The sequence below is a fragment of the Macaca fascicularis genome, chromosome 19, assembly GCF_037993035.2.
Source record: "Macaca fascicularis isolate 582-1 chromosome 19, T2T-MFA8v1.1".
In the NCBI taxonomy this organism is placed as follows: Eukaryota; Metazoa; Chordata; class Mammalia; order Primates; family Cercopithecidae; genus Macaca; species Macaca fascicularis.
In genome coordinates this window covers 42,318,973-42,344,291 of record NC_088393.1, presented here as the reverse complement: position 1 = coordinate 42,344,291, position 25,319 = coordinate 42,318,973, and the positions used below count along the sequence as shown (strand labels likewise).

The 25,319-nt window shown below is 51.7% G+C and overlaps 1 protein-coding gene across 1 annotated transcript; it reads right to left on the bottom strand.

Annotated features, from left to right (window-relative positions):
* Positions 1–14,188: 14,188 nt before the first annotated feature.
* On the bottom strand, positions 14,189–24,639 carry LOC102121600 (IgGFc-binding protein-like). Its single transcript, XM_074024725.1, has 5 exons — positions 24,505–24,639; positions 24,165–24,397; positions 16,431–16,598; positions 16,022–16,298; positions 14,189–14,951 (listed from the first exon to the last, which is right to left on the bottom strand). The coding sequence occupies exons 1-5, from the start codon at positions 24,637–24,639 to the stop codon at positions 14,328–14,330; spliced, it is 1,437 nt and encodes a 478-aa protein (XP_073880826.1). The 3' UTR covers positions 14,189–14,327.
* Between the last annotated feature and the right edge of the window lie 680 nt (positions 24,640–25,319).

Sequence of the window (25,319 nt, the reverse complement as noted above, 5' to 3'; positions counted from 1 at the left end):
TGTGGCTGCTGCAGAGTGAGTGAGGGGCAGGTGGGAGGGGACAAGGGCAGAGAGGCCACCGTTTCACTCTTAGTGAGGTGGAGCCGTGGGAGGGCTTTGAGACGGAAGGAATGTGACCTGAGCTTGTTTCTTTTTCTTTTTTTCTTAACCGTTTTTTTTTTTTTTTTTTTTTCTGGAGACAAAGTCTCACTCTGTATCCCAGGCTGAAGTGCACAGCCTCAGCCTCCTGAGTAGTTGGGACTACAGGTGTGTGCCACCATGCCCAGCTAATTTTTTTCTTTTTCTTTTCTTTTCTTTCTCCTTCTCCTTCTCCTTCTTCTTTTTTTTTTTTTTTTTTTTTTTTTTTGAGATGGAGTCTCGCTCTGTAGCCCAGGCTGGAGGGCAACGGCACAATCTCAGTTCGCTGCAAACTCCACCTCCCGGGTTCAAGCGATTCTCCTGCCTCAGCCTCCCAGGCGCTGGTCACCACACCTGGCTAATTTTGTATTTTTAGTAGAGAGGGGGTTGCACCATGTTGGCCACGCTGGTCTCCAACTCCTGACCTCAGGTGATCCACCTGCCTTGGCTTCTAAAGTGCTGGGATTACAGGCATGAGTCACCACGCCCGGCCTAATATTTTTATTTTTGTAGGGTGGAGTCTCACTGTGTTGCCCAGGCTAGTCTCAAACTCCCGGGCTCAAGCAATCTGCCTGCCTCGGCCTCCTAAAGTGCTGGGATTACAGGCGTGAACCACACCTGGCTCCTGAGTTCAGATTTTTTTTTTTTTTTAAGGTGGAGTTTCACTCTTGTTGCCCAGGTTGGAGTGCAATGGTGTGATCTCTGCTCACTGCAACCTCTGCCTCCTGGGTTCAAGCGATTCTCCTGTCTCAGCCTCCCGAGTAGCTGGGATTACAGGCTCATGCCACCACACCTGGCTAATTTTTGTATTTTTAGTAGAGACAGGGTTTCATCATATTGGTCAGGCTGGTCTCGAACTCCTGACCTCAGGTGATCCGCCTGCCTCAGCCTCCCAGAGTGCTGGGATTATAGGCATGAACCACCATGCCTGGCCTCAGACTTTTAAAGACTGCGTCTTTACTCTGCCTGCTGTGGGTGGGGACATGGCACTAGTGATACAAAGTTGACTTGACTTTGCAGTTATATGTTTTATTTATGGACTATTATTTTTAATTTTAAATGTAAATTTTAAATAGAGATAGGGTCTTGCTATGTTGCCTAGGCTGATCTTGAACTCCTGGGCTCAAGCAATCCTCTTGCCTCAGCCTCCCAAAGTGCTGGGATTAAAGGCATGAGCCACCACACTTCATCTGTGCTATTTATTGATTACATGCTTTTATGCCCTTACTAAATGCCTTCTCCTAGGCAATTCACACCTCTTAGTCCTCACACACAGGTAGGTCCCATTCACTTCCCTTTTACGGATGGGAAACTGAGGCACAGAGATGTAAAGCCACTAGGGCCAGGTCCACAGCTAGCAAATGGCACAGTGGGATTCAGTCCTGGCCCCCTGGGCCCATCACCACAGGATTCACCGTGTTACCACGTGGCCAGCTAAAGCATCCACTGAGCCCCAGGTGGGCCCAACGTGCATCAACCCTGTGGGGCTCAGACAAGAGTAGAAATGGAGGCGCACACCTTATACATCTTCATGTTAAAATTACAAATAAAGCTGTCACACTATTACATGGAATATGTTCTATCCTCCCGCCTCGATGCATAAACCTCCCTAGTGTCCTGGTGGTCAGGTGCAAAATCAGAATTTCCAGCTTTTCCTGGATGGGATCTGGCATCCAAGGAGAGGCTGCCCTGGGCCCATCTCTTCTCTGTGCAGCCCCAGCTCTGGCCTTCTCTGCAAGAGGCACTGCATCCCCATACACCCAGCCTATACCGCTCTGCCCAGCTTGCTCCACACCTGCTTCCTGCAATGCTGCCTAGAATGTATCACGTCAGCCACATGGTCCACTCTTGTGAGGATGGACGTGGGGACGAGGCCGGCGTGGGCCCTGGAAGCAGCTCTGAGCCTCTTAGGCAGGGAATCCCCGTTCCTGGAGCATGGTCTAGAAGGGGAGGGCCATGCAGGGCCCAGACTTCAGGAGTCAGGGGCATTTCCCAGAGGACTCTAAAGCCCACGGAGTGGGGTGCAGCCAGCAGAGGCCAAAGTGGGTGGATCCTCTGAAGCTCAGGACTGGGGCCCTCTGCCCTGTTCTAAAGGTAACAGAGTCCTGCTGGGCGCGGTGGCTCACGCCTGTAATCCCAGCACTTTGGGAGGCCGAGGCGCGTGGATCACAAGGTCAGGCTTGTTACCTTCTGACAAATCAGATCAGGCAAGATGGTGAAACCCTGTGTCTACTAAAAATACAAAAATTAGCTGGGCATGGTGGCGGGCACCTGTAATCCCAGCTACTCGGGAGGCTGAGGCAGATAATTGCTTGAACCCAGGAGGTGAAGGTTTCAGTGAGCCGAGATTGCGCCGCAGCACTCCAGCCTGGGCGACAGAGGGAGACTCCATCTCAAAAAAAAAAAAAAAAAGAAAAAGAAAAAAAGTGACAGAGTCCTAATAGCTCTTTCTCCAAAAAAAACTGCCCTCAGGCCACCACCATTTATTTCTTTAGCCTGTTTGTGTTTTTCTTTGAGGTAGGGTCTCTGTTGCCCAGGCTAGAGTGCAGTGGCACAATCTTGGCTCATTGCAACCTTGACTTCCTGGGCTCAAGTGATCCTCCCACCTCAGCCTCCTGAGTAGCTGGGACTACAGGCACGTGCCACCACTTGTGGCTAAATTTTTAAATTTTTTATAGAGACGGGGTTTCGCCATGTTGGCCAGGCTTGAACCCCTGGCCTCAAGCGATCCTCCTGCCTCGGCCTCCTGATTGTTCTTGATGAAACTTTTAACCATGTGGTTTGTTATGCATGTCACGCCCACAGTCCACTTCAAACTTGTAGCACACAGTGAGCAACTCGGACAAATCAGGATCCAGTGTGGGGAGGTGAGAGGTAGGATTAGGAAGGGCCCAAGGGGAGCCCTGGTCTGGCTTGAAGCTTGGGTTAACATCCCAGGCAGGGCTGGGGTCTCCCTGGGGAGGAGGGTTTCTGATTCACTGGGGAAGGGGACATCCTAGCTAGCCAAGTGGGGAGGCCCTCGTTGGAGCTGGGGGCAGCAAAAGCAAAGGAGCACGTACTGCCTCCCAGGCTGGCTCGCCACGAGGGCAGGCGGACGTGGTGCTGGGCGCAGAGCTGGACATAGGCCTCCAGTGCGGTGCACAGCATGCTGTTGCCTGTGCCAGAGGTCAAAGACGCACGCCTGCGTGTAGGACACGGGGCCCTCGTACCCGTGGCACTTGGCCAAGGGCCCGGAGCGGTTTGTCAGAACGCTGTAGAGCTGCTCCCCTCGGGGCCTGTCCTGGCAGGGCTCAGCGCCGCCAGGGTCCCGCCCGCAGCTGAGGGATCACAGGACTCAGCACCGCCACCTCCAAGCCTCTTCCTCCTCCTGCCTCCTGCCTGGCCACCTTCGACCAGTCCTCCGCCTCTGCCCTAGCCAGGCTCTCCCTCCCAGCTGCTGACAGCTCCTGATGCAGTTTTAGACACGTTTAAAAACCTCAACTCCGTAGTGACAAAAGATTTTCATACAGTCACTCAACATGAGGGAGTCATTAATTTCTTTTTTGTTTTTTTTTTTGTGATGGAGTCTCGCTCTGTCACCCAGGCTGGAGTGCAGTGGCACGATCTCGGCTCATGGCAACCTCTACCTCCCGGGTTCAAGCGATTCTCCTACCTCAGCCTTCCAAGTAGCTAGGATTACAGGTGTCTACCACCGTGGCCGGCTAATTTTTGTATTTTTAGTAGAGAGGGGGTTTTGATATGTTGGCCAGCCTGGTCTCGAACTCCTGACTTCAGGTGACCCACTCACCTCAGCCTCCCAAATTGCTGGGATTACAGGTGTGAGCCACCTCACCCGGCCAGGATAGTTATTAGTTAGATCATGGATCCCGGAACCAACTTTGTTAGCTTCAGATCCCAGCTCTGCTACTTGGACGAATTCCCAAATCTGTGCCATCCAATACCACAGTCACTAGCAACCAGAGGCTACTGAGTATTTGAAATATAGGTAGTGTGACGGAAGATATTTAATTTATTTTACACATAAATTTAAACAGCACGTGTGATTGGTGCATTGGACTTTGCAGGACTAAGGTCTCAGTGAAGGGAGGCTGGCAAAGGGACTCATGCCTGTAATCCCAACACTCTGGGAGGCCCAGGTGGGTGGACCACATGAGGTCAGGAGTTCAAGACCAGCCTGGCCAACATGGTGAAACCTTGTCTCGACTAAAAATATAAATATTAGCCGGGTGTGGTGGCATGTGCCTGTAATCGTAGCTACTCGGGAGGCTAAGGCATGAGAATTGTTTGAATCTGAGAAGCAGAGAATGCGGTGAGCCGAGATCGTGTCACTGCGCTCCAGCCTGGGCGACAGAGCAGGACTCAAATAAAAATAAATAAATAAATAAATAAGGTCTCTGTGGCGGGGAGTGCTTCCTGTCTCCCCTGTGAGAGGTGGGGGAGTGGAGTATTTAGGATCAGGGACCCTGAAGCCAGGATGCCCGGGCTCAAATCCCTGTTCCACCATTTTTTTTCCCCTCTTTTTGTGACAGGGTCTCGTTCTGTCACCCAGGATGGAGTGCAGTGGTGCCAGCACGGCTCACTGCAACCTCGAACTCCTGAACTCAAGCGATCCTCCGGCCTCAGCCTCCAGAGTAGCTGAGACTACAAGTGTGCACCACCACCAGGCCTAGCTATTTTTTTTTTTAAGTAGAGACGAGATCTTGGTATGTTGCCCAGACTGGTCTCAAACTCCTTAGCTCAAGTGATCCTCCTGCCTTGGCCTCCCAAAATGCTGGGATGACAGATAAGAACCACCATGCCCAGCCTGTTCCATCATTTCTTATTGTGGGAACTTAGACAGATGCTTCTCCCTTCCATGCCTCAGTCTTCCCCATCCGTGAATGGGTATAATCATTGTTCCTGATTCTACAGAGAGCCGTGTGTGCAGTTCGCACCCTCTTCTTCCACCTGTCTTTCCTCGAAGGCTGCCTGTCTGCCCACTGCTTTCCCCGAGTCCTGGATTTCTCCCAACCCGGGCCCTTCCTGGTCCCAGGCAGCCACTCACCCAGGCCGGCTGTCCTGGGTCCACCAGGTGTTGCCAAAGACGGCACACTGAGGGCGGGCACCCTGCTGGGCAGCACCTTGTCAGCACTGGGGTTGCCATTGAAGTTGCCACAGAGGCCACAGAGGTGGCCCCGGAACTCAGGCCCCACGCGCACCAACAGCGTATTGTGGCCGTTGAACTGCACCTGGAGCTGGGTGCCCACCTGCAGGAGCACCAGGCCCTGCTCCCGCCACACGTGGGCCACAGGGCCCAGCCGCACCGGGAGGCTCACTGCCTGGCCGTCCACCTGCAGTGCAGGGGAAAAGCTCAGGATCCACCTCCCCCACCACCTTCCACCCCCTAGTGCCGTCCACATGCTCCTCATGACTCCATGGCAGGTAAGGTGTACGAATCTCCGAGCCCAGCTGTCTGCTCCACGCCACCAAGGACCTCACACCTCACACTGCCGAGCTCACCTTAGCCCCTTCCCCTTCCTTTCCCCTCCCTTAGTTTTCTCATCCACCTGCCGGGCTGTAAACCCCAGCGGTATTCTGACAGCTCCCAAATGTCTACCTCCAGCCCTCACCCGTCCTAGAATTCCAGGCATCCGCATCCTGCCGCGCCCCAGCTCTGGGAGAAAAGAGGCACCTCGAACTCCCCACGTTCAACTCTGAACTCCTGATCTTACCCCAAGCCTCTTCTCCCACCTTCTCCATCTCAGGCAGAGGCAGCTCTGTCCAGGACACGGAGTTGGAACCTGCCCTTTCTCTCACCCCACAGCTGATCATTTCAAAATATTTCCAGAATCTAACCATTTCTCACTCCCTCTACTGCCCTCTTCCTGATTCCAACCACTGCCATGTTCCGCCTGAACAATCATGTCAGCCTCCTCTCGTCTACCTGCTCCCCCCAGGTCCTCGGCCATCCGTCCCCTGCATGAAGCCAGAGGGATCTGCTAACACCTGAGTCAGATCAGGGCTCTCCTGGGCTCAGAGCCCTACCCGAAATCCCTGGAACTCCCAACCCATTCTGAGTGAAAGCCAAAGTCCTTACAGTGACCCACAAGGCCCTGCAGGATCTGTCCCCATTAACGCTCCAACCTCACCCTACTCTCCCTGGGTGCCTGGGTTTACTCCACTCCAGCCACACTCGCCACTGGCTTCCCTTCCTTTCCCTTCCCTCCCCTCCCCTCCCCTCCCCTTCCCTTCCCTTCCCTTCCCTTCCCTCCCCTCCCCTCCCCCCCCTCCCCTCCCCCTTTCCTCCCCTCCCCTTCCCCCTTCCTTTTTTCTTTCTTTCTGTCTTGCTCCATTACCCAGGCTGGAGTGCAATAATGTGATCTCAGCTCACTGCAACTTCTACCTCCCAGGTTCAAGCGATTCTCCTGTCTCAGCCTCCTGAGTAGCTGAAACTACATGTGTGCCACCACTCCCATCTAATTTTTGTATTTTTAGTAGAGACGGGGTTTCACCATATTGGCCAGGATGCTCTCAATCTCTTGACCTCGTGATCTGACTGCCTCAGCCTCCCAAAGTACTTGGATTACAGGCGTGAGCCACCATGCCCAGTCTCTTTCTTTCTTTTTTAAAATTGTATTTTATTTTATTTTATAGACAGAGCCTCACTCTGTCCCCCAGGCTGAAGTGCAGTGGCACCACCATGGCTCACTGCAGCCTCCAACTCCTGGGCTCAAGTGATCCTCCCATGTCAACCTCCCGAGTAGGTGGGACTACAAGCACGTGCCACCATGCCCGGCTAAATTTTTAATTTTTAATTTTTAGTAGCGACGGGGGTCTCACTATGTTGCCCAGGCTAGCCTTGAACTTCTGGCCTCAAGTGATCCACTTTGGCCTCCTAAACTGCTGGGATTATCCTGTTCTTTCTTAATAAGGCTAAGGACATTTCTGCATCTGGACTTTGCACCTAAGGTTCCCTGAGCCTGCAGGGCTCTTCCCTCATTGCTCATAAGGCTTCTCCTTCCCTCCAGCAAGTCTCTGCTCCAAAGTCACCTCCTCAATGAGGCCTTTCCCGCTCACTCTGTTTAAAAATTATGACTCCCACCCCATACGCACATGCACTCCTGGTTCTCCTTTCCAGCTTTATTTTTCTAGAATTCATCACCATCTGAAATATTATGTATTTATTTTTTACTGTCTCTCACTATTATAATGTGCACTCTAGGAGAGAAGACACCTGTCTCTTTTGTTCTCTGCTGTGTCTCCAGGGCCTAGAACAGGGCCTGCTACAAAGTAGATACTCAGAAAAATTTTGTGAATGGATGGATGGAAGGATGGATGAGTGGATGGATGGATGGATGGATGAGTGGATGGATGGATGGATGGATGGATGGATGGATGGATGGATGGATGGAGATGGAAGGATGGATGAGTGGATGGATGGAAGGATGGATGAGTGGATGGATGGATGGATCGATGGATGAGTGGATGGATGGAAGGATGGATGAGTGGATGGATGGATGAATGGATGGATGGATGGATGGATGGATAAGTGGATGGATGAAAGGATGGATGAGTGGATGGATGGATGGATGGATGAGTGGATGGGTGGATGGATGGATGAGTGGATGGATGAAAGGATGGATGAGTGTATGGATGGATGGATAGACGGATGGATGGATGGATGGATGGATGGATGGATGAATGGATGAATGGATGGAAGGATGGATGAGTAGATGGATGGATGGATGGATGGATGGATGGATGGATGGATGAGTGGATGGATGGATGGATGGATGAATGGATGGAAGGATGGATAAGTAGATGGATGATAGATGGATGAATGGATGGATGGCATGGGCCAGGTGGTAGGTGCAGGTGCCCTGGAAGTGGGCTATGGCCCCATTGAAGGTGAAGTAATGAGGGTCTCCAGTGGCCACGCAGGTGCCCAGGGGGCTCTGGCAATCCAGCTGGCTGCCCTGCAGACCACAGATCTCCCCAGTGGGGCAGCACGCCGGGCTGCAGCAGAAATGCCCTGTTCCGTCACAGCTGCAGCGGCAGCGGGTGCATCGGTTCAGCCAGACCAGGTCCCCCACCTGGGGAGAGAGGCCAGATCAGCTTGCCCTGCCCAGCCCAGCCCAGGTGGACCCAAGCAGGGCCTCGTGGAGGCCCGAGGCTGGCCTGGCAGCTGACCCAGAAGAGCAGAGGCTCAGGGGCTGGCTCAGCATGGGATGGGCATGAATGCCATGCCCAGAGTCAACAACTGGGGTCTGACCGTCATGACAGGCTACTGCCTTACCCAGAGGGCAGCAAACTTGTGACACCTGTTTTCTCTTAGTGGAAAGCACAGCCTAGTGGTTAGCAGCACAGTTTTGGGATCAGAGAGACCTGGAGTCCAGACCTAGCTCTGTCCCTTGAGATCTCTGTGCATCTTGTAGCCTCAGTTTACCCCTCTGCACATTGGGGGCAATCAAAGGCTGTTTGAAGGTCAGTGCGGTCATACGCCTGAGGCTCTCACCACCCCGCTAGCCTACAGTAACCAAGTTCTTGACATATATCTGATACCTTTATTAATAACATGCTGGCCCAGTGCTCAGGGCATAATATGCACTCAGAAAATATTACCTTTGATCCTGATGACAGGATTACACACGCAGCAAAGGACCAAAATATGTTCACAATGGTTATCATTATAGATCATTGAGTGGTTAGCACAGGAACGCAGCAAATGCCTGGTACATACTAGCCATTATTGTTAATATCACCATTATTTTATTTTATTTATTTATTTATTTATTTTTTTTTTTTTTTTTGAGGCGGAGTCTCGCTCTGTCGCCCAGGCTGGAGTGCAGTGGCGCGATCTCGGCTCACTGCAAGCTCCGCCTCCCGGGTTCCCGCCATTCTCCTGCCTCAGCCTCCCGAGTAGCTGGGACTACAGGCGCCGCCACCACGCCCGGCTAATTTTTTTGTATTTTTAGTGGAGACGGGGTTTCATTGTGTTAGCCAGGATGGTCTCGATCTCCTGACCTCGTGATCCGCCCGTCTCGGCCTCCCAAAGTGCTGGGATTACAGGCTTGAGCCACCGCGCCCGGCCAATATCACCATTATTTTAATATGCTTACACAAGGCACATTGTAAATGCCCAAACTCTTCATATATTAGCCATTATTATTATTACTATTCATAAAATGCTTAGCCCAGGTATGAACACAAAGTAAATATCCAACACATTGTATTGTATTTTATTTGTTTACTTTTTGAGATGCAGTCTTGCTCTGTCACCCAGGCTGGAGTGCAGTGGTGTTATCTCAGCTCACTACAACCTCTGCCTCCCAGGTTCAAGCGATTCTTGTGCCTCAGCCTCCCAAGTAGCTGAGACTACAGGCATGTGCCACCATGCCCGGCTTAATTTTGTATTTTTCAGTAGAGACAGGGTTTCGACATGTTGCCTAGGCTGGTCTCCAACTCCTGACCTCAAATGATCCATCCACCTTGGCCTCCCACAGTGCTGGGATTACAAGTGTGAGTCACTGTGCCCAGGCCCCAATACATTTTAATTTTTTTTTTTTTTGAGACGAAGTCTCCTTCTTGTCCCCCAGGCTGGAGTGCAATGGCGCAATCTCGGCTCACTGCAACCTCTGCCTCCTGGGTTCAAGCAATTCTCCTGCCTCAAGCCCCCGAGTAGCTGGGATTACAGGCGCCTGCCACTAAGGGAGGAGACCACCACTCATGCTGTCTTATGCCCAACTTCTGCTTCCAAAGAAAGAAGAAGTAAAAACTAAAAGGCAGAAATGGAATCCACAGGCAGACAGCCCAGTGCCACACCCTGGGCCTGGCAGTTAAAGATTGACCTCGACCTAATCGGTTATGTTATCTATAGATTACAGACATTGTATAGAAAAGCACTGTGAAAATCCCTGTTCCTGTTCTGTTTCATTCTTACCAGTGCATGCAGCCTCCAGTCACGTACCCACTGCTTGCTCAATCAGTCACGACCCTCTCACGCAGACCCCCTTAGAGCTGTGAGCCCTTAAAAGGGACAGGAATTGCTCACTCAGGGAGTTTGGTTTTTGAGACGTGAGTCTTGCCAATGCTCCTGGCTGAATAAAGCCCTTCCTTCTTTTGGTCGGTGTCTGAGGGATTTTGTCTGCAGCTAGTCCTGCTACACCACCACACCCAGCTAATTTTTGTATTTTAGTAGAGACGGGTTTCACCATGTTGGCCAGGTTGGTCTAGAACTCCTGACCTCGGGTGATCCACCCACCTTGGGATAAAGGAATAAAGCCCTTCCTTCTTTTGGTCGGTGTCTGAGGGGTTTTGTCTGCAGCTAGTCCTGCTACACCACCACACCCAGCTAATTTTTGTATTTTAGTAGAGACGGGTTTCACCATGTTGGCCAGGTTGGTCTAGAACTCCTGACCTCAGGTGATCCACCCACCTTGGCTTCCCAAAGTTCTGGGATTATTGGCGTGAGCTACCATGCCTGGCCACATTTTATTTTTTATTTTATTTTTATTTTTATTTTTTGATGGAGTCTCACTCTTATCACCCAGGCTGGAGTACAACAGCTCACAGAAACCTCTGCCTCCCAGGTTCAAGCAATTCTCCTGCCTCAGCCTCCCGAGTAGCTGGGATTACAGCATCTGCCACCATGCCCTGCTAATTTTTGTATTTTTGTAGAGACAGGGTCTCACCATGTTGGCCAGGCTGGTCTCGAACTCCCAGCCTCAGGTGATCCACCTGCCTCAGCCTCCCAAAGTGTTGGGATTACAGGCGTGAACCACCGCTCCCAGCCCACATTTTAATTATTAGTAGTAGTAGTATGGGACCTGATGTGTGATCACTATTCAAATGTTGGCCATCAAAATAATACAAACGGTTTGGGTGTGGTGACTGACGCCTGTAATCCTAGTACTTTGCGAGGCTGAGGCAGAAGGATACCTTGAGGTCAGGAGTTTGAGACCAGCCTAGGCAATACAGTGAGGCCTCATCTCTACAAAAAATTTAAAAATTAGCCAGGCATGGTGGCACGCAACTGAAGTCCCAGCTACTCAGGTGGCTGAAGGGGAGGATCATTTGAGCCAGGGAGTTTGAGGCTGCAGTGAGCTAAGATGACGCCCCTGCACTCTAGCCCCAGCAACAGAGCAAGACCCTATCTCAAATAATAATAATAATAATAATAAAATACATAAATAAATGAATAAAAATAAATAAAAATAAAAAATAAAAAAATAGAAAATAGCACTGACCACAATACTAAAACATGTAGGACAGAGTCTTGTACCCATTAATAATAAATAAAATGAGCTGTTTTGATTATTGTTATTATTACTACTATTACATTGCCAAAGTGTGTAGTGGGGGCCATGCACTCAATAAATAATGGCTAATATTTTAAAAAGTCAATAGTGCTAACAGTAATAATAATAATACATATGTTTTTTGAGACAGAGTCTGGCTCTGTTGCCCAGGTTGGAGTACGGTGGAGCCATCTCGGCTCACTGCAGCTTCCTCCTCCCGGGCTCAAGCGATTCTCCTGCCTCAACCTTCCAAGTAGCTGGGATTACAGCCGTGGGCCACAATATGCAGCTAATTTTTGTATTTTTAGTAGAGACGGAGTTTCACCATGTTGGCCAGGCTGGTCTCAAACTCCTGACCTCAGGTGATCCGCCGGCCTCGGCCTCCCAAAGTGCTGGGATTACAGGCGTGAGTCACCGCACCCAGCCAATAATAATATTATTAAGCACTTAGCACACAGGTAATGACCTTAGTAATTAGTAGCAGTATTGGAATCATCAGTAATAAAGCAGGTCAACACATTGTGAACCCACAATGTGCCATCCGCACAATTGAATATAGGTGTCCCGGATTGGGCGCCCATCCCTGGCATGTTTTGGGGGTCCCTGACCCCCATGATGGAACGACCGCCTCACAACAGCAAGACCCTGCCCCCAGCTCACCTGGTAGGAGGGGCCGCCGTGCGCGGAGCCGCACTCCTCCGGGCGCGCGCACCTGGCCCTTGGCCACAGGTGCGCGTTATCGCAGGCGCTGCCCTGGGAGCAGGCAGGGCGGCCGCGGGGCGGAAGCAGCGCCGGGGGGGACGCAGAGCCGCGCCCTGCGCGGATCCAAGCATTGCTGGTAGCTACTGTGCTTCGGACACGTGGCGGCTGTGCAGGGAGGAGAAACGGCGCGGGTAAGGAAACAGGATCTGCAGGCCACACTTGCCCAACTCCCTGACCGCGTGCTTAAAATCCCGGCTCTGTAGTGGTGCTTAACCTCTCCAGAACTCCGTACCCATCTCTCCAAAAAGAGTACTGACCTCAAACTGGCTTTGAAGGTTAAGCAAGTTAAAATAAATTAAGTGGTTGGGACAGCGCCCAGCACCCTGGCAGCCCTGGATAAATGCCACCTATTGTTATTCCAGAAATAACCCCTAGGTGGCCCACCTTTCTCACTCCAAGAACACTGTCTTACCCCCACTCCCCTACTCCAAACCCTTTGAGGGTTCCCTACGGCCCAGGTGTCAGAGATTCACATTTGGCTCTAATATAGGTGGGTTAGGACCTGGTTTTAGGGGTGTCCTGACCCCCAGGATGGTACCGGACAGGCTTTTGTTGCCTGTTGGTTGAGCAAGAAAGCGGCAGCTTCCACCCCCACCCCGTAGAACATGGCCTTGCCCCTATTGCGCACCTAATGTTGGAACCAGCTAGGAACCCTTAATGGGCAAGCATCAGGGGCCAGCAAAGCTTTGGTGCAAGGGAGGAAAGCAGGATGTTTTAGGAACAATCAGAAAAATCTGAACATGGACTAGGCTTTTCATGACATCTGGGAATTACTGCTTATTTTATTAGGTGTGAGCAAATCACAGCAGGTTGTTTTGTTTGTTTGTTTTGTCTTTGTTTTTTGAGACGGAGTTTCGCTCTTATTGCCCAGGCTGGAGTGCAATGGCGCTATCTCGGCTCACTACAACCTCCGCCTCCCAGGTTCAAGCGATCCTCCTGCCTCAGCCTCCTGAGTAGCTGGGATTACAGGCACGTACCACCACGCCAGGCTAATTTTGTATTTTTAGTAGAGACGGGGTTTCTTCATGTTGGTCGGGTTGGTCTCGAACTCCCGACCTCAGGTGATCTGCCTGCCTCGGCCTCCCAAAGTGCTGGGATTACAGGCATGAGCGTGAGCCCCGCACCCGGCCGCAGCAGGTTTTTTTCTTTTTAAAAGTCCTAATCTATTAGAAAATCATGCTGGAGTATTTACAGGTTTACACGATGTCTGGGATTCGCTTTACACAAAATAAATCAATAAGGGAGGGGTGGAGGTGGACACAGGTGGGCCACAACTTGGCTGTTGTTGAGGCTGCCTTCTGGGTACAGGGGCATTCAATAGGTTATTCTCTCTACTTTTATGTTGAAATTTTCCATAATAGTTAAATAAGAAAGAAAGAATTGGAGGATATGGCTATTAACAAAACTTGTCTCTGGAGAAAGAAAGTCTTGGTTCAAGTCTCAACTCTGTCTGTTGTGATTAGCTGTGGACAAATGGCTTTACCTCTGGGAGCCTCTGTTTTCCCAAATGTAAAATGGGAATAATAACAGTTATTGCCTCTCACTTGCAGTGTGGTTCTGAGACCGTGGTGGCAAGAGGTACACAGAGCCTTCGGCCCCATGCCTGGAACATTGTAGATGTTCAGTAAGTATTAGCAGTTGTTGGGATTATTATTGTGGCATCTCAAGTCAGGCTTTCTGGGAGTGGAAAAGGACATCCCCTTGATGTCAGGGATCCAGTCACCCCAGGGTGGTATTCAAAATACATAGCGGACTGGTGCCATGGCTCATGCCTGTAATCCCAGCACTTTGGGAGGCTGAGGTAGGTGGATTACCTGAGGTCAGGAGTTCAAGACCAGCCTGGCCAACATGGTGAAACCCCATCTCTACTAAAAATACAAAAAATTAGCTGGGTGTGGTGGTGGGCACCTGTAATCCCAGCTACTTGGGAGGCTGAGGCAGGAGAATGGTTTGAACCCGGGAGGTAGAGGCTGCAGTGAGCTAAGAACATGTCACTGCACTCCAGCCTGGGCAACAGAGTGAGACTCTGTCTCAAAAACAAAAACAAAAAAAATAGCAATCAGTAGCAAACAGGCCCCCTACCAATCCACATGCATCCAGCTGGAGCCTAGGAGGAGGGCCCGGAAGACCTTCCCCGTGCTGGAATTGGAATATTGGAAGTGGCTGGGGCACTCAGGCAGCCCAGGAGGGCGGAAGGATGTCAGTCTGTGTGTGGCCGTACAGAGCATGCAGATGAATTCCTGCCCTGCTCAACCATGACTCGCCACAGAAGGAAGAACTCCTCCCGTGCCTGAAGGTGACGTTGGCGCCCTGGCAGATGGCGGCATATGTCTGCACGGCCAGGCAGAGGATGTGGTCGTTGCCTCCGGCAAGACGCAAGTCATCGACACAGCTGGAAACATACGAGTCTGGGTTGATCTCCCAGTGGCAGTGGCTGAAGCATCCCTGGGGGTCCTGTAGGAGCCAGCACTGCCTCCTGGCTGACACAATCTGCCCCTGGTCATTGCAGACTGAGACTGGACAGGCAGCCCCACAGTTGTCCCTACAAGCCTTGCTCTGCTTCTCCAAGGTAATGTCAGCCTCAGCGTCGTCACTGGGGTCGCTGTTGAAGTTGCCGCAGAGCCCACAGGTGTGACCCTCGTAGAGGTGGGGCAGGGTGAGGGTGAGGCTGTAGGTGAGATCTGTGCTGAGCCAGTGGCCAGAGTCCCACTGCAGCAGGGAGAAGAGGCCATTCCAGTGGACAGCAAGGCTGCCCCCATTCAGACTTACGGGGAGCGCTGTTGTCTCACCATTTACCTAAGGAGCAGGCAGAATCAAAGGAAGGCTTGGGGGCATAGGACCACAGTTGGGTCAGTGTTGCTTGGCACATAGTAGGTGTTCAAATACATGTAAAAATGTTGGTATATTTTTGATATAGGGTCTCACTCTATGCCCCAGGCTGGATGCAGTGGCATGATCATGGCTCACTGCAGCCTCGAACTCCTGGGTTCGTGCGATCTTCCCACCTCAGCCTCCTAAGTAGCTGGGACTACGGGCATGTGCCAAGACACCCAGCTAATTCTTTTTTAGAGACGTGGTCTTGCTATATTGCCTGCTTGAGACAGGCTAGTCTTGAACTCCCGAGCTCAAGGGATCCACCCGCCTTGGCCTCTCAAAGTGTTAGGATAACAGATGTGAGCCACTGCACCTGGCCCAAATACATGTAAAACATTTTTAGATGATGGAACAAAGACAGAATTATAATAGCGACCATCTCTTGTTTTATCCTGCTCTGCATTCATTTCTCCTTTCTCTGGATTTCCCTGAGAACTCCCCCCTCCAAAATCAATCCATGTGGTTCACAGAAAGTCAACCCCACCCTAACTTCCAGCACATGACCCAGGCCCAGCCAATCAGCTAGTCCACCAGGGATTCAGGGGTGGTCACATGACTCAAGCTGGGCCAATGAGGGACACTTTTCTTCCAGTGACATTTGCTAACCTGGCAGCTGTCCTTGTCCCTACAAGGTAGGATGGGATGTTGCATGTCTGAAAATGAAGGAAAGGAGAGCCCAGAAATTGAGACAGATTTGAGACATATTGTTCAAGCATCTGGATCCAGCTATGCCTGAATCCATACACCTATAGTTTTTTTTCAATTGTGTAAATCAATAATTCTTTTTTTTTTTTCTTAAGCTGGTCTGAGAGTGTTTCTGTTATTTTAACTGAATGCATCTGATGGATATAGTCAAAAATGGGTGTATAATCAGGGAATAGAGGTAAAATGTAGAAATAATGGAGACAGAATAAGTTTTTCCCTTGGGGCTATGGGTTTGGGTGAAGGGTTGGGGTTCCTAGGAACGACATGTCCCCAAAGCTGGTGCTTACCTGAGTCATGCCTGGGCTGTCCCTCCGCAGGTGGACCTGGGTGCCATTAACCTGGACAGACACCTCCATGATAAGCGTGAGGGGGCTGCTGGATCTGTTCTCCTTTCCCAGCTGTACCCTGAAGAACGGCAGTGAGCTGGAGGAGCCACAGGATTCGGCAAAGACAGACACACAGGTACCCGAGGACTCAACAGTTTTCCCATCAAAGGTGATGATGTGTGAGTGCCCAGCTGCTTGGCAGGTGCCACGGGAGAGCAGGTGGCACCCAAAGATGCCCCTGAGGGTCCCACATCTCGGCCCTGGCCCACAGGAGGAGGGGGAACAGCACATGGCATGGGTGGAAGCCTCACGGTGGCAGAATTGCTCACAGTGCTCCCCAGCCCAGAAGGCCTCCCTGGCCGGGTGGTACCTGCCTCCAGTGGAGCAGCCGCACTGGATGGGGGACACACAGTCCGTGCCACTGAGCACAGACCCTGGGTCACACTGGCAGCCATCCTGGCATGGTGTTGGGCAGCTGTCGGGCAGGGCAGGCTCGGTGCAGGAGCTGGGACAGGAGAAGCCACACAGCTCGTAGTGGCTGTAGCGGGGACAGGTCAGCTCTGGAGGAACACAAGTCATTCAATGCAAGGACGTCAACTCTCTGCCCTACGTTCAAATTATGTTCCCTGCTATCTCCCCAGAGCCCAGCTCATGGCAAACCTCAATGCATATTTGTTGGAAGAATTAATGAATATATCGAAGCCTTCTCTATAGCACATATTTGTTCAACTTTAGCATCCACTATATGCCAGGATCATCCCAGGGCCTGGGGACACAGCAATGACCAAGACAGAGATCCCTGACCTCGTGAAACAGATGTTCTAGTGAGACATTGACAGGCTACACCCCGGGGCCCAAATCTGGCCCTCCACCTGTTTTGGCACAGCCTACAATCCAAGAATAGTCCTTACATGTTTAAGTGGTTAGAAAAAAAGAAACCAAAAGAAGAAATTTTGTGAGGTGTGAAAATCATGTAAAATTCAAATTCCAATGTCTATAAATAATGTCCTAATGGAAGCCAGCTTGTCGGTTCGTGTATTGTCTGTGACTGTTCTTGTGTTACAACAGAAGTTTTGTGTAGTTGTGGCAGAGTGTGGCCCTGAAAGCCTAAAATATTTATTATCTGGCCTTTTATCATAAAAGTATGGTGACCTGAGCCGGGCGCAGTGGCTCAAGCCTGTAATCCCAGCACTTTGGGAGGCCGAGACGGGCGGATCACAAGGTCAGGAGATCAAGACCATCCTGGCTAACCCGGTGAAACCCCGTCTCTACTAAAAAATACAAAAAACTAGCCGGGCGAGGTGGCGGGCGCCTGTGGTCCCAGCTACTCCCGAGGCTGAGGCAGGAGAATGGCGTAAACCCGGGAGGCGGAGCTTGCAGTGAGCTGAGATCCGGCCACTGCACTCCAGCCTGGGCGACAGAGCCAGACTCAGTCTCAAAAAAAAAAAAAAAAAAAAAAAAAGTATGCTGACCTGTTCTAGAGTGGGGAAATGGGCAACAAACTAGCAATAAATAAAAGATAATTTCAGATTGAGAAACTGGGTCAGATCTGTGTTACCCAGCTTTAGGTAGCACAGAGTGGCCAAGCCCCATGGGCTAATTTGAGGACAGTGGCTAGGGAGGCCTTTCTGCAGAGGTGACATTGGAGCCGAGGCCTGAATGATGGAAGGAGCCAGCCATGTGTATGTCTGGGAAAGAGCATTCCAGGCCGGGGGGACAGCAGATGCAAAGGCCCAGGGGTGGGAAGGCATCTGGCCTGGTTCAGGGACAGCAGAGAGGCCAGTGCGGCTGGACCCTCGGTGTGGAGTGAGCTAGACAAACACAGTGTAGGAGGAGGCAGGGTGAGCAGGGAGAGGCAGCCATGGGGGCCTCTTAGGAAGAGGTCTGGAGGTCATCTTTCATCCCAGAGGCAAGGGGGACCCAATGATGCTTTTAATCAGGAATCTGATGAGATCTGACCTATGCTTTTTAATTTTTTTGAGATGGAGTCCTGCTCTATCACCCAGGCTGGTGTGCAGTGGCACCATCTTGGCTGACTGCAGCCTCTACCTCCTGGGTTCAAGTGGTCCTCCCACCTCAGCCTCCCAAGTAGCTGGGATTACAGGCGTGCACCTGTTGTGGGAAGTCAGGGACCCCAAATGGAGGGACCGGCCAAAGCCGTGGCAGAAGAACATAAATTGTGACGATTTCACGGACATTTTTTAGTTCCCCAAATTAATACTTTTATAATTTCATACACCTGTTTTTACTGCAATCTCTGAACATAAATTGTGAAGATTTCATGGACACTTATCACTTCCCCAATCAATACCCTTGTGATTTCCTATGCTAGTCTTTAGTTTAATCCCTTAATCCCGTCATCTTCATAAGATGAGGAGGATGTATGTTGCCTCAGGACCCTGTGATGATTGCATTCACTGAACAAATTGTGTGAAGAGCATGTGTGCTTGAACAATATGAAATCTGGGCACATTGAAAAAGGAACAGGATAACAACAATGTTCAGGGAACAAGGGAGATAGCCTTGGTCTCTGACTACCAGTGAGCCAGACAGAACAGAGCCGTATTTCTCGTCTTTCTAAAGCAAATAGGCGAAATATCGCTGAATTATTTTTCTCAGCAAGGAGCATCCCTGAGAAAGAGAATGCGCCCCTGAGGGTAGGCCTGTGAACAGCCCCCATGGGGGCGGCCGTCTTTTACGGTTGAAGCCAAAGGGATGAAATAAGCCCCGGTCTCCTGTAGCGCTCCCAGGCTTATTAGGATGAGGAAAGTCCTGCCTAGTAAATTTTGGTCAGACAAGTTGTCTGCTCTCAAACTCTGTCTCCTGATAAGATGTTACCAATGATGATGTGTGCCCAAAACTTCATTAGCAATTTTAGTTTCGCCCCATCCTGTGGTCCTGTGATCTCGCCCTGCCTCCATCTGCTTTGTGATATTTTATTGCCTTGTGAAGTATATGATCTCTGTGACCCACACCCTGTTCGTACACTCCCTCCCCTTTTGAAAATCACTAATAAAAACTTGCTGGTTTTATGGCTCAGGGAGCATCACGGAACCTGCTGACATGTGATGTCTCCCCCGGACACCCAGCTTTTTTTTTTTTTTTTTTGAGACGGAGTCTGGCTCTGTCGCCCAGGCTGGAGTGCAGTGGCACCATCTCGTCTCACTGCAAGCTCCGCCTCCCGGGTTCACGCCATTCTCCTGCCTCAGCCTCCCGAGTAGCTGGGACTACAGGCGCCCGCCACCTCGCCCGGCTAGTTTTTTGTAGTTTTTAGTAGAGACGGGGTTTCACCTGTTCGCCAGGATGGTCTCGATCTCCTGACCTCGTGATCCGCCCGTCTCGGCCTCCCAAAGTGCTGGGATTACAGGCTTGAGCCACCGCGCCCGGCCTCACCCAGCTTTAAAATTTCTCTCTCTTGTACTCTTTCGCTTTATTTCTCAGACCAGCTGATACTTAGGGAAATAGAAAAGAACCCACGTTAAATATTGGGGGTGGAGTTTCCCCCAATATCCACCACCACACCCAGCTAATTTTTGTGTGTGTGTTTTTTTAGTAGAGACAAAGTTTCACCTGTTGGTCAGGTTGGTCTTGAACTCCCGACCTCAAGTGATCCACCCACCCTAGCCTCCCCAATTGCTGGAATTACAGGTGGGAGCCACTGTGCCCGGACCTGACCTATGCTTTTAAAGGCCTTATGGCAGGTTCTGGTGACACATTTGTGACCAAGACAGACCCCATCTTCAACCCTTGTCTTTGGGGGTTTCACAGATCAGGGGAAAAAACATACTGGAGGAGAGATTGCTGGGGGTGGGTGTGTGTGTGCGTGAGTGCTGGGGGTGGGGGCTGTCCCCCAGTCTCAGGATTAATAAAGTCAGAAAAGGAGAAATGTCCTGGCGTGGGATGTGGGAGATTTTCTAGCTCAAAGTTCCTCTTGATTTGGGCGCCCAGAGTCTGGGGGCTGGGGGAGATGCCTGCACCCTTCCTGGATGGGTTTCCTGGGTTCCCGCTGCCTGGAATGTCTCCCCTGCTCCCCCAGCTGGCTCGGCTCCCTTTCCCACCTCCTTCAGTCTCCACTCCCAGGGCACCTCCCTGCACTTCAGGGAACCCTGACCCCCTAGTTTAATACTGCATGCCCCTTCTCCAGCACTCCCCAGCACTGCCCCGCCTGACTTACTGTTTAATCACCTACTTATTGGCACTCTTTCTGTCTTCTCCACTGGAATGTCGCCTCCATGAGGGCAAGGTTTTGTCTGTTTGGATCACTGCTGTGTCCGCAGTGCCTAGAATGCTGCCTGGCGCTTAGTAGGTGTTCAGTTAACCTTAGTCAAAGCGTGTGACGCCCCCAGGGCTTGTCTCTGGCTTTGGGAGGAGGGGTGGGCCAGGCAGGCCAGAGGCCAGAGCACCCACCAACAGTCCCTTGTGTTGGCCTTTGGAGTTTGCAACGGGCTGTTTCCTTTGGACAAAGAGAGATTTTGTTTACAAGATGCTGAACTTGATTCCTGCTCTGAGAGGAGTGGGGGACTATGGGCAGAGAAAAGGAGTTGCGCCTCGGAGTCCTGGAAGTTAGGGGCCCAGTCCTTCAGGATAAAGTCCTCACCTTTTGCCTGCCATTCAAGGCCCCACAGACACAACCCAGGACCATGCCTCAATCTCATCACTCTCCAGGTTCCCCCACCTCTGGCTGAACTCTACACAGCCGCTGGGCTTCTGAAAACCTTGTTCCTTCTCCCTAGAACATTTGGCGTCTCCTTGCTTATCTATTGGCTTTGACTTGTTATTCAGGCCTTAGCTCACGTGGCCCTTCCTCTGGGAAACTTGGCCTGACTTTCCAGGCTGGGCCAGCCCCTCCTCTGTGCTCCCATGTGGCCCTACGCTTCCATCAGCTGAGCCCTGATCACTCTGTCGTGGCTGCCCCACCTCAGACCCGGCCACCCTGGCAGCATGTGAGCCCTACGAGGTCCGAGACCCGGCACTTCTCAGTCCTGCCATGGCCCCTGCATCACCCAGGGCGAGATCAGGCTCAGGGGGACCCCTCCCTGCCACTCCCTGGCTGTGCAGCTCTGTGTCTGCTCTTCATCTGTGAGATGGTCCTATTGTCCCATTCACACCAAAGCAATAAAAAGATGACTCAGGACCATCTCAGCTGCCTGCTGGGCTGGGGAGGGTATGGGCCAGGCTGATCCCAGGCCCTCCCCAGGACAGGCTGACCCAGCCTCTGGGATAAGGCCTGCCAACAGCAGAACCCTGTGGTTCTCAGGACAGAGTGATGTTAACACAGGTTAAAAATCAATTTTAGGCTGGGCGCGGTGGCTCACATCTGTAATCCCAGCACTTTGGGAGGCAGAGGCAGGTGGATCACTTGAAGTCAGGAGTTTGAGACCAGCCTGGCCAACATGGCAAAATCCCGTCTCTACTGAAAATACAGAAATTAGCTAGGCATGGTGGCGTGTGTCTGTAATCCCAGACACTTGGGAGTCTGAGGCAAGAGAACTGCTTGAACCCAGGAGGTGGAGGTTGCAGTGAGCCGAGATTATGCCACTGCACTCCAGCTTGGGTGACAGAGCAAGGCTCCATATCAAAAATAACAAAAAAAAATCAATTTCATAATGACAGCTGATACTTGTAGAGCATTCACTATATTCACTACATTGCCAGCTACTGTTTATTTGTTTGGTTCTCACAACAACCCCACAAGAGAAGTGCTATTATCACCATTCTTTCTCTTGTTAAAGGGGAAACTAAGGCACAGAGCGGTTAAGTGACTTCCCCAAGAGCACACAGCTGAAAATGGTGGTACTGTCATTCTAACCAAGGCAGCCAGACTTTGGGATCTGTGTTCTCAATCTCAATGCTATACAGATCGGTGGGAGCGTTCCCTGCTTTGAAAAATGAAATAGAATAGAAAAGAATGTAATGCAAAGTATTGAGTGCATTTTTCTATTTGGTGACACTTTGTGTGCTGTGTATGCATACATTGGTGTGGTCAGCTGAAGAACGGCCCCTCAAAGATGTCCACGGTCTAATTGCTGTATCCTATGTTACATTACATGGCAAAATGGACTTCGCAGATGTGATTAAGTTTCTAGACCTTGGGAAGGGAGAGATTAACCTGGATTTTCTGGCTGGGCCCAGTGTAATCACATGGCCTCTTAAAAGTGGAAGACGGAGGCCAGACAGTCCATCAGAAAGAGGCAGGAGATTTCGAAGCATGACGGGGACTTGACCTGCTGTTGGTGGCCTTGAAAATGACAGAAGGGGCCATGAGTCAAGGCATGTGGTTGGTGTCTAGAAGCAGACACCAACCCTCAGGTTACAGCCAGCAGAGAGACAGGGCCCTCAGTCCTATAACCATCAGAAACCAAATTCGGCCAACAATTGAAATAATTAAGGAAACAGTTCACCCCTAGGGCCTCCAGAAAGAAATGCACTCCTGCAGACACCTTGATTTTTAGGCCAGTGAGAACTGTGTTGGAATTGTAAGAAAAAATTTGACATAGCAAGACCCCATCTGTACAAAACATTTTCAAAAAATTAGCTGGAGTTGGGCCGGGCGGGGTGGCTCATGCCTGTAATCCCAGGACTTTGGGAGGCCGAGGTGGGCAGGTCACGAGGTCAGGAGATTGAGACCATCTGACCAACATGGTGAAACCCCATCTCTACTGAAAATACAAAAAATTAGCCAGGCATGGTGGTGGGTGCCTGTAGTCCCAGCTACTCAGGAGGCTGAGGCAGGAGAATTGCTTGAACCCGGGAGGCAGAGGTTGCAGTGAGGCAAGGTTGCACCATCGCACTCCAGCCTAGGCGACAGAGTGAGACTCAAAAAAATAAAAGAAAAAAAAAATTAGCTGGGTGCAGTGGCTCACGCCTGTAGTCCCAGCACCTTGGGAGGCTGAGCAGGAGGATCGCTTGACACTAGGAGTTTGAGACCTGCCTGGGCAACATAGCAAGACTCTGTCTCTACAAATAAAATTTAAAAAATAGCCAGGTGTGGTGGTGTGTGCCTGTAGTTCGAGCTACTCAGGAGGCTGAGGCAGAAGGATCACTAGAGCCAGGAGTTGGAGGCTGCATGAGCCATGATTGCACCACTGCACTGTAGTCTGGGTGACAGAGTGAGATCCTGTCTCAAAAAAAAAAAAAAGTGTTTTTTTAAGCTGCTGAGTTTGTTGCAATTTGTTACAGCAGCAAGAGATAGAAAACTAATAGAATTGGATCCTGAAATGAACTATATTTTGTATTGTGGGTCTCCATCAAAAATGTTTGAAAGACGGCTTAATGCTTTTTTTTTTTTTTTGAGACGGAGTCTTGCTCTGTCACCCAGGCTGGAGTGCAGTGGCCAGATCTCAGCTCACTGCAAGCTCCGCCTCCCGGGTTTACGCCATTCTCCTGCCTCAGCCTCCCGAGTAGCTGGGACTACAGGCGCCCGCCACCTCGCCCGGCTATTTTTTTGTATTTTTTAGTAGAGACGGGGTTTCACCGTGTTAGCCGGGATCGTCTCTCGATCTCCTGACCTCGTGATCCGCCCATCTCGGCCTCCCAAAGTGCTGGGATTACAGGCTTGAGCCACCGCGCCCGGCCGGCTTAATGCTCTTGACAAAGATCGTTTGGCAGCAGGACAAGGATGAGAGGCAGCAGACATTTGTCCTTTGGGTACCAGCCAGTACTACTGCCCACTGCTAACCTCATCCCAACTTCTGCCTGGGCCCAAGGGCAGAGCCCGGAGTCAGGCAGAAGTCAGCGGAGACTCACATTCCCCTGGCCACAGTGAGTGGTACAGGAAGGGGTCAATTAAAGCCACAGAGACGCAGTGCAAATCATGCTGGAGCTTCTGGGACCCACGGAGCTCTCTTTCCTGCTGGGCTGCGAAACCTGAGTGGCTGCAAGGTGTGGAGCCACTGTGGTCAGGGTGAGCCTGTCTGGGTGTGGAACCAATCTGGTGGGAAGCATGAAACCAGGGCCAGTGACGTCGAGCGTCTCACTGGGCCAGGCCTGAAGGAGCTACTCTGAGATCATTAATTATGCAGCCCCACAAAATGAGCAGAACTGGTTTTGTGGACCTGGCCGGGGGAATGTGCTGGCTGGCTGGCACAGAAAGGACACCACTCACTGCAGTCCACCAGGTGTCTCCAGGGCTTCGCTAGGAGGCCATGCTGCTGGCACTGCTGGGTACGGCTCCCCGGAGCCTCGCACAGGATCTGCCGCGAGCCCCTCATGGCACAGGTCGTGGATGCACTTCTCCATGTGGACTTGGGCCTGGGTCAGCTCATCGCAGGCCTGGAAGGGCCTGTCATGGGTACCCAGCAGCCCACAGAAAGCCAGCAACTGGTACTGGCCTTCTCGCTTGTGGGGGCACCGAGGGACAGTGGAACAGCTGGCTGGGGAGTCTGGGTCCTTCCAGCTGAGTGCAAACACCTCCGGGTCTGGCAGGAGGGAGCTATCAGGGGCACAAAGTCATCATGGGGGTCCCCGTTGAAGTCCCCACACAGGCTGCAGAGAGTGCCAGCGTAGGTCGTGGGCACCATGACGGATATGTGGTGGCGCCAGTCATAGGAGACCAAGAGGCCAGCGTCAGTCTCCAGCATGGCTCCAGAATCGCTGAAATAGACGTGTACTTGGCCGCCGGCCAGGCTTAGGGCAGGTGGGCCTAGGTCCTGTTAACCTGGAGACACACCCGGGGCCATGTCCACATCAGACACCCCTAGGTGGGTCTGGGAATCCCTGAGAACCTTTGGGGTGAGGCTGTGTCCCCTCAAGTCTTCCTAGGATGTGACTGGGTCCTCTCCAGACTCCTGAGTCTAAGCCCACCCTTCTGGGGCCGGATCCCAGCCCCTGCCCAAGCTCACCTGTACCCTCCCAGGGGTCTGAGCCTCCATCATCACCTTCACCCTGTGCACGTCCACCTCGATCCACTGAGCCCCAGTCATGAGGGCTGTGGGGCTTAGGTACTCATTGTCGACCTACACTGTGAAAGCTGGTGCCCCCAGTCTGGCCCGACAGGTGCGGCTCAGCACATAGCGACAGGCACCCTGGGCTGTGAAGGCTGCACTGTTGAAGGTGCAGTAACGGGGGTCACCTGACACCCAGCTGGTACCTCTCTGGACCCCACAGTGCCAGGCCCCAGTGCACAGGAGGCAGGCCTCCCTGTCCCCACTCGCCTGGGGACTGCAGTGGGGTGGCTGCCCAGCCTCCCTGCACTCACACAGCTCACCGCAGTTGGGGCTCAGCTCCTGCACCCCCAGGTGCAAAATGTGGCCTTGCCAGG

Coding starts and splice junctions, on each gene's coding strand:
- LOC102121600 (XM_074024725.1), bottom strand. CDS start 24,639: ATGCTGGAGACTGACGCTGGCCTCTTGGTCTCCTATGACTGGCGCCAC. Junction 24,398..24,504: donor GGGACCCCCATGATGACTTT/GTGCCCCTGATA, acceptor TGCCCCCACAAG/CGAGAAGGCCAGTACCAGTT. Junction 14,952..16,021: donor ACAGCCCAGGCATGACTCAG/GTAAGCACCAGC, acceptor CCTGCTCCTTAG/GTAAATGGTGAGACAACAGC.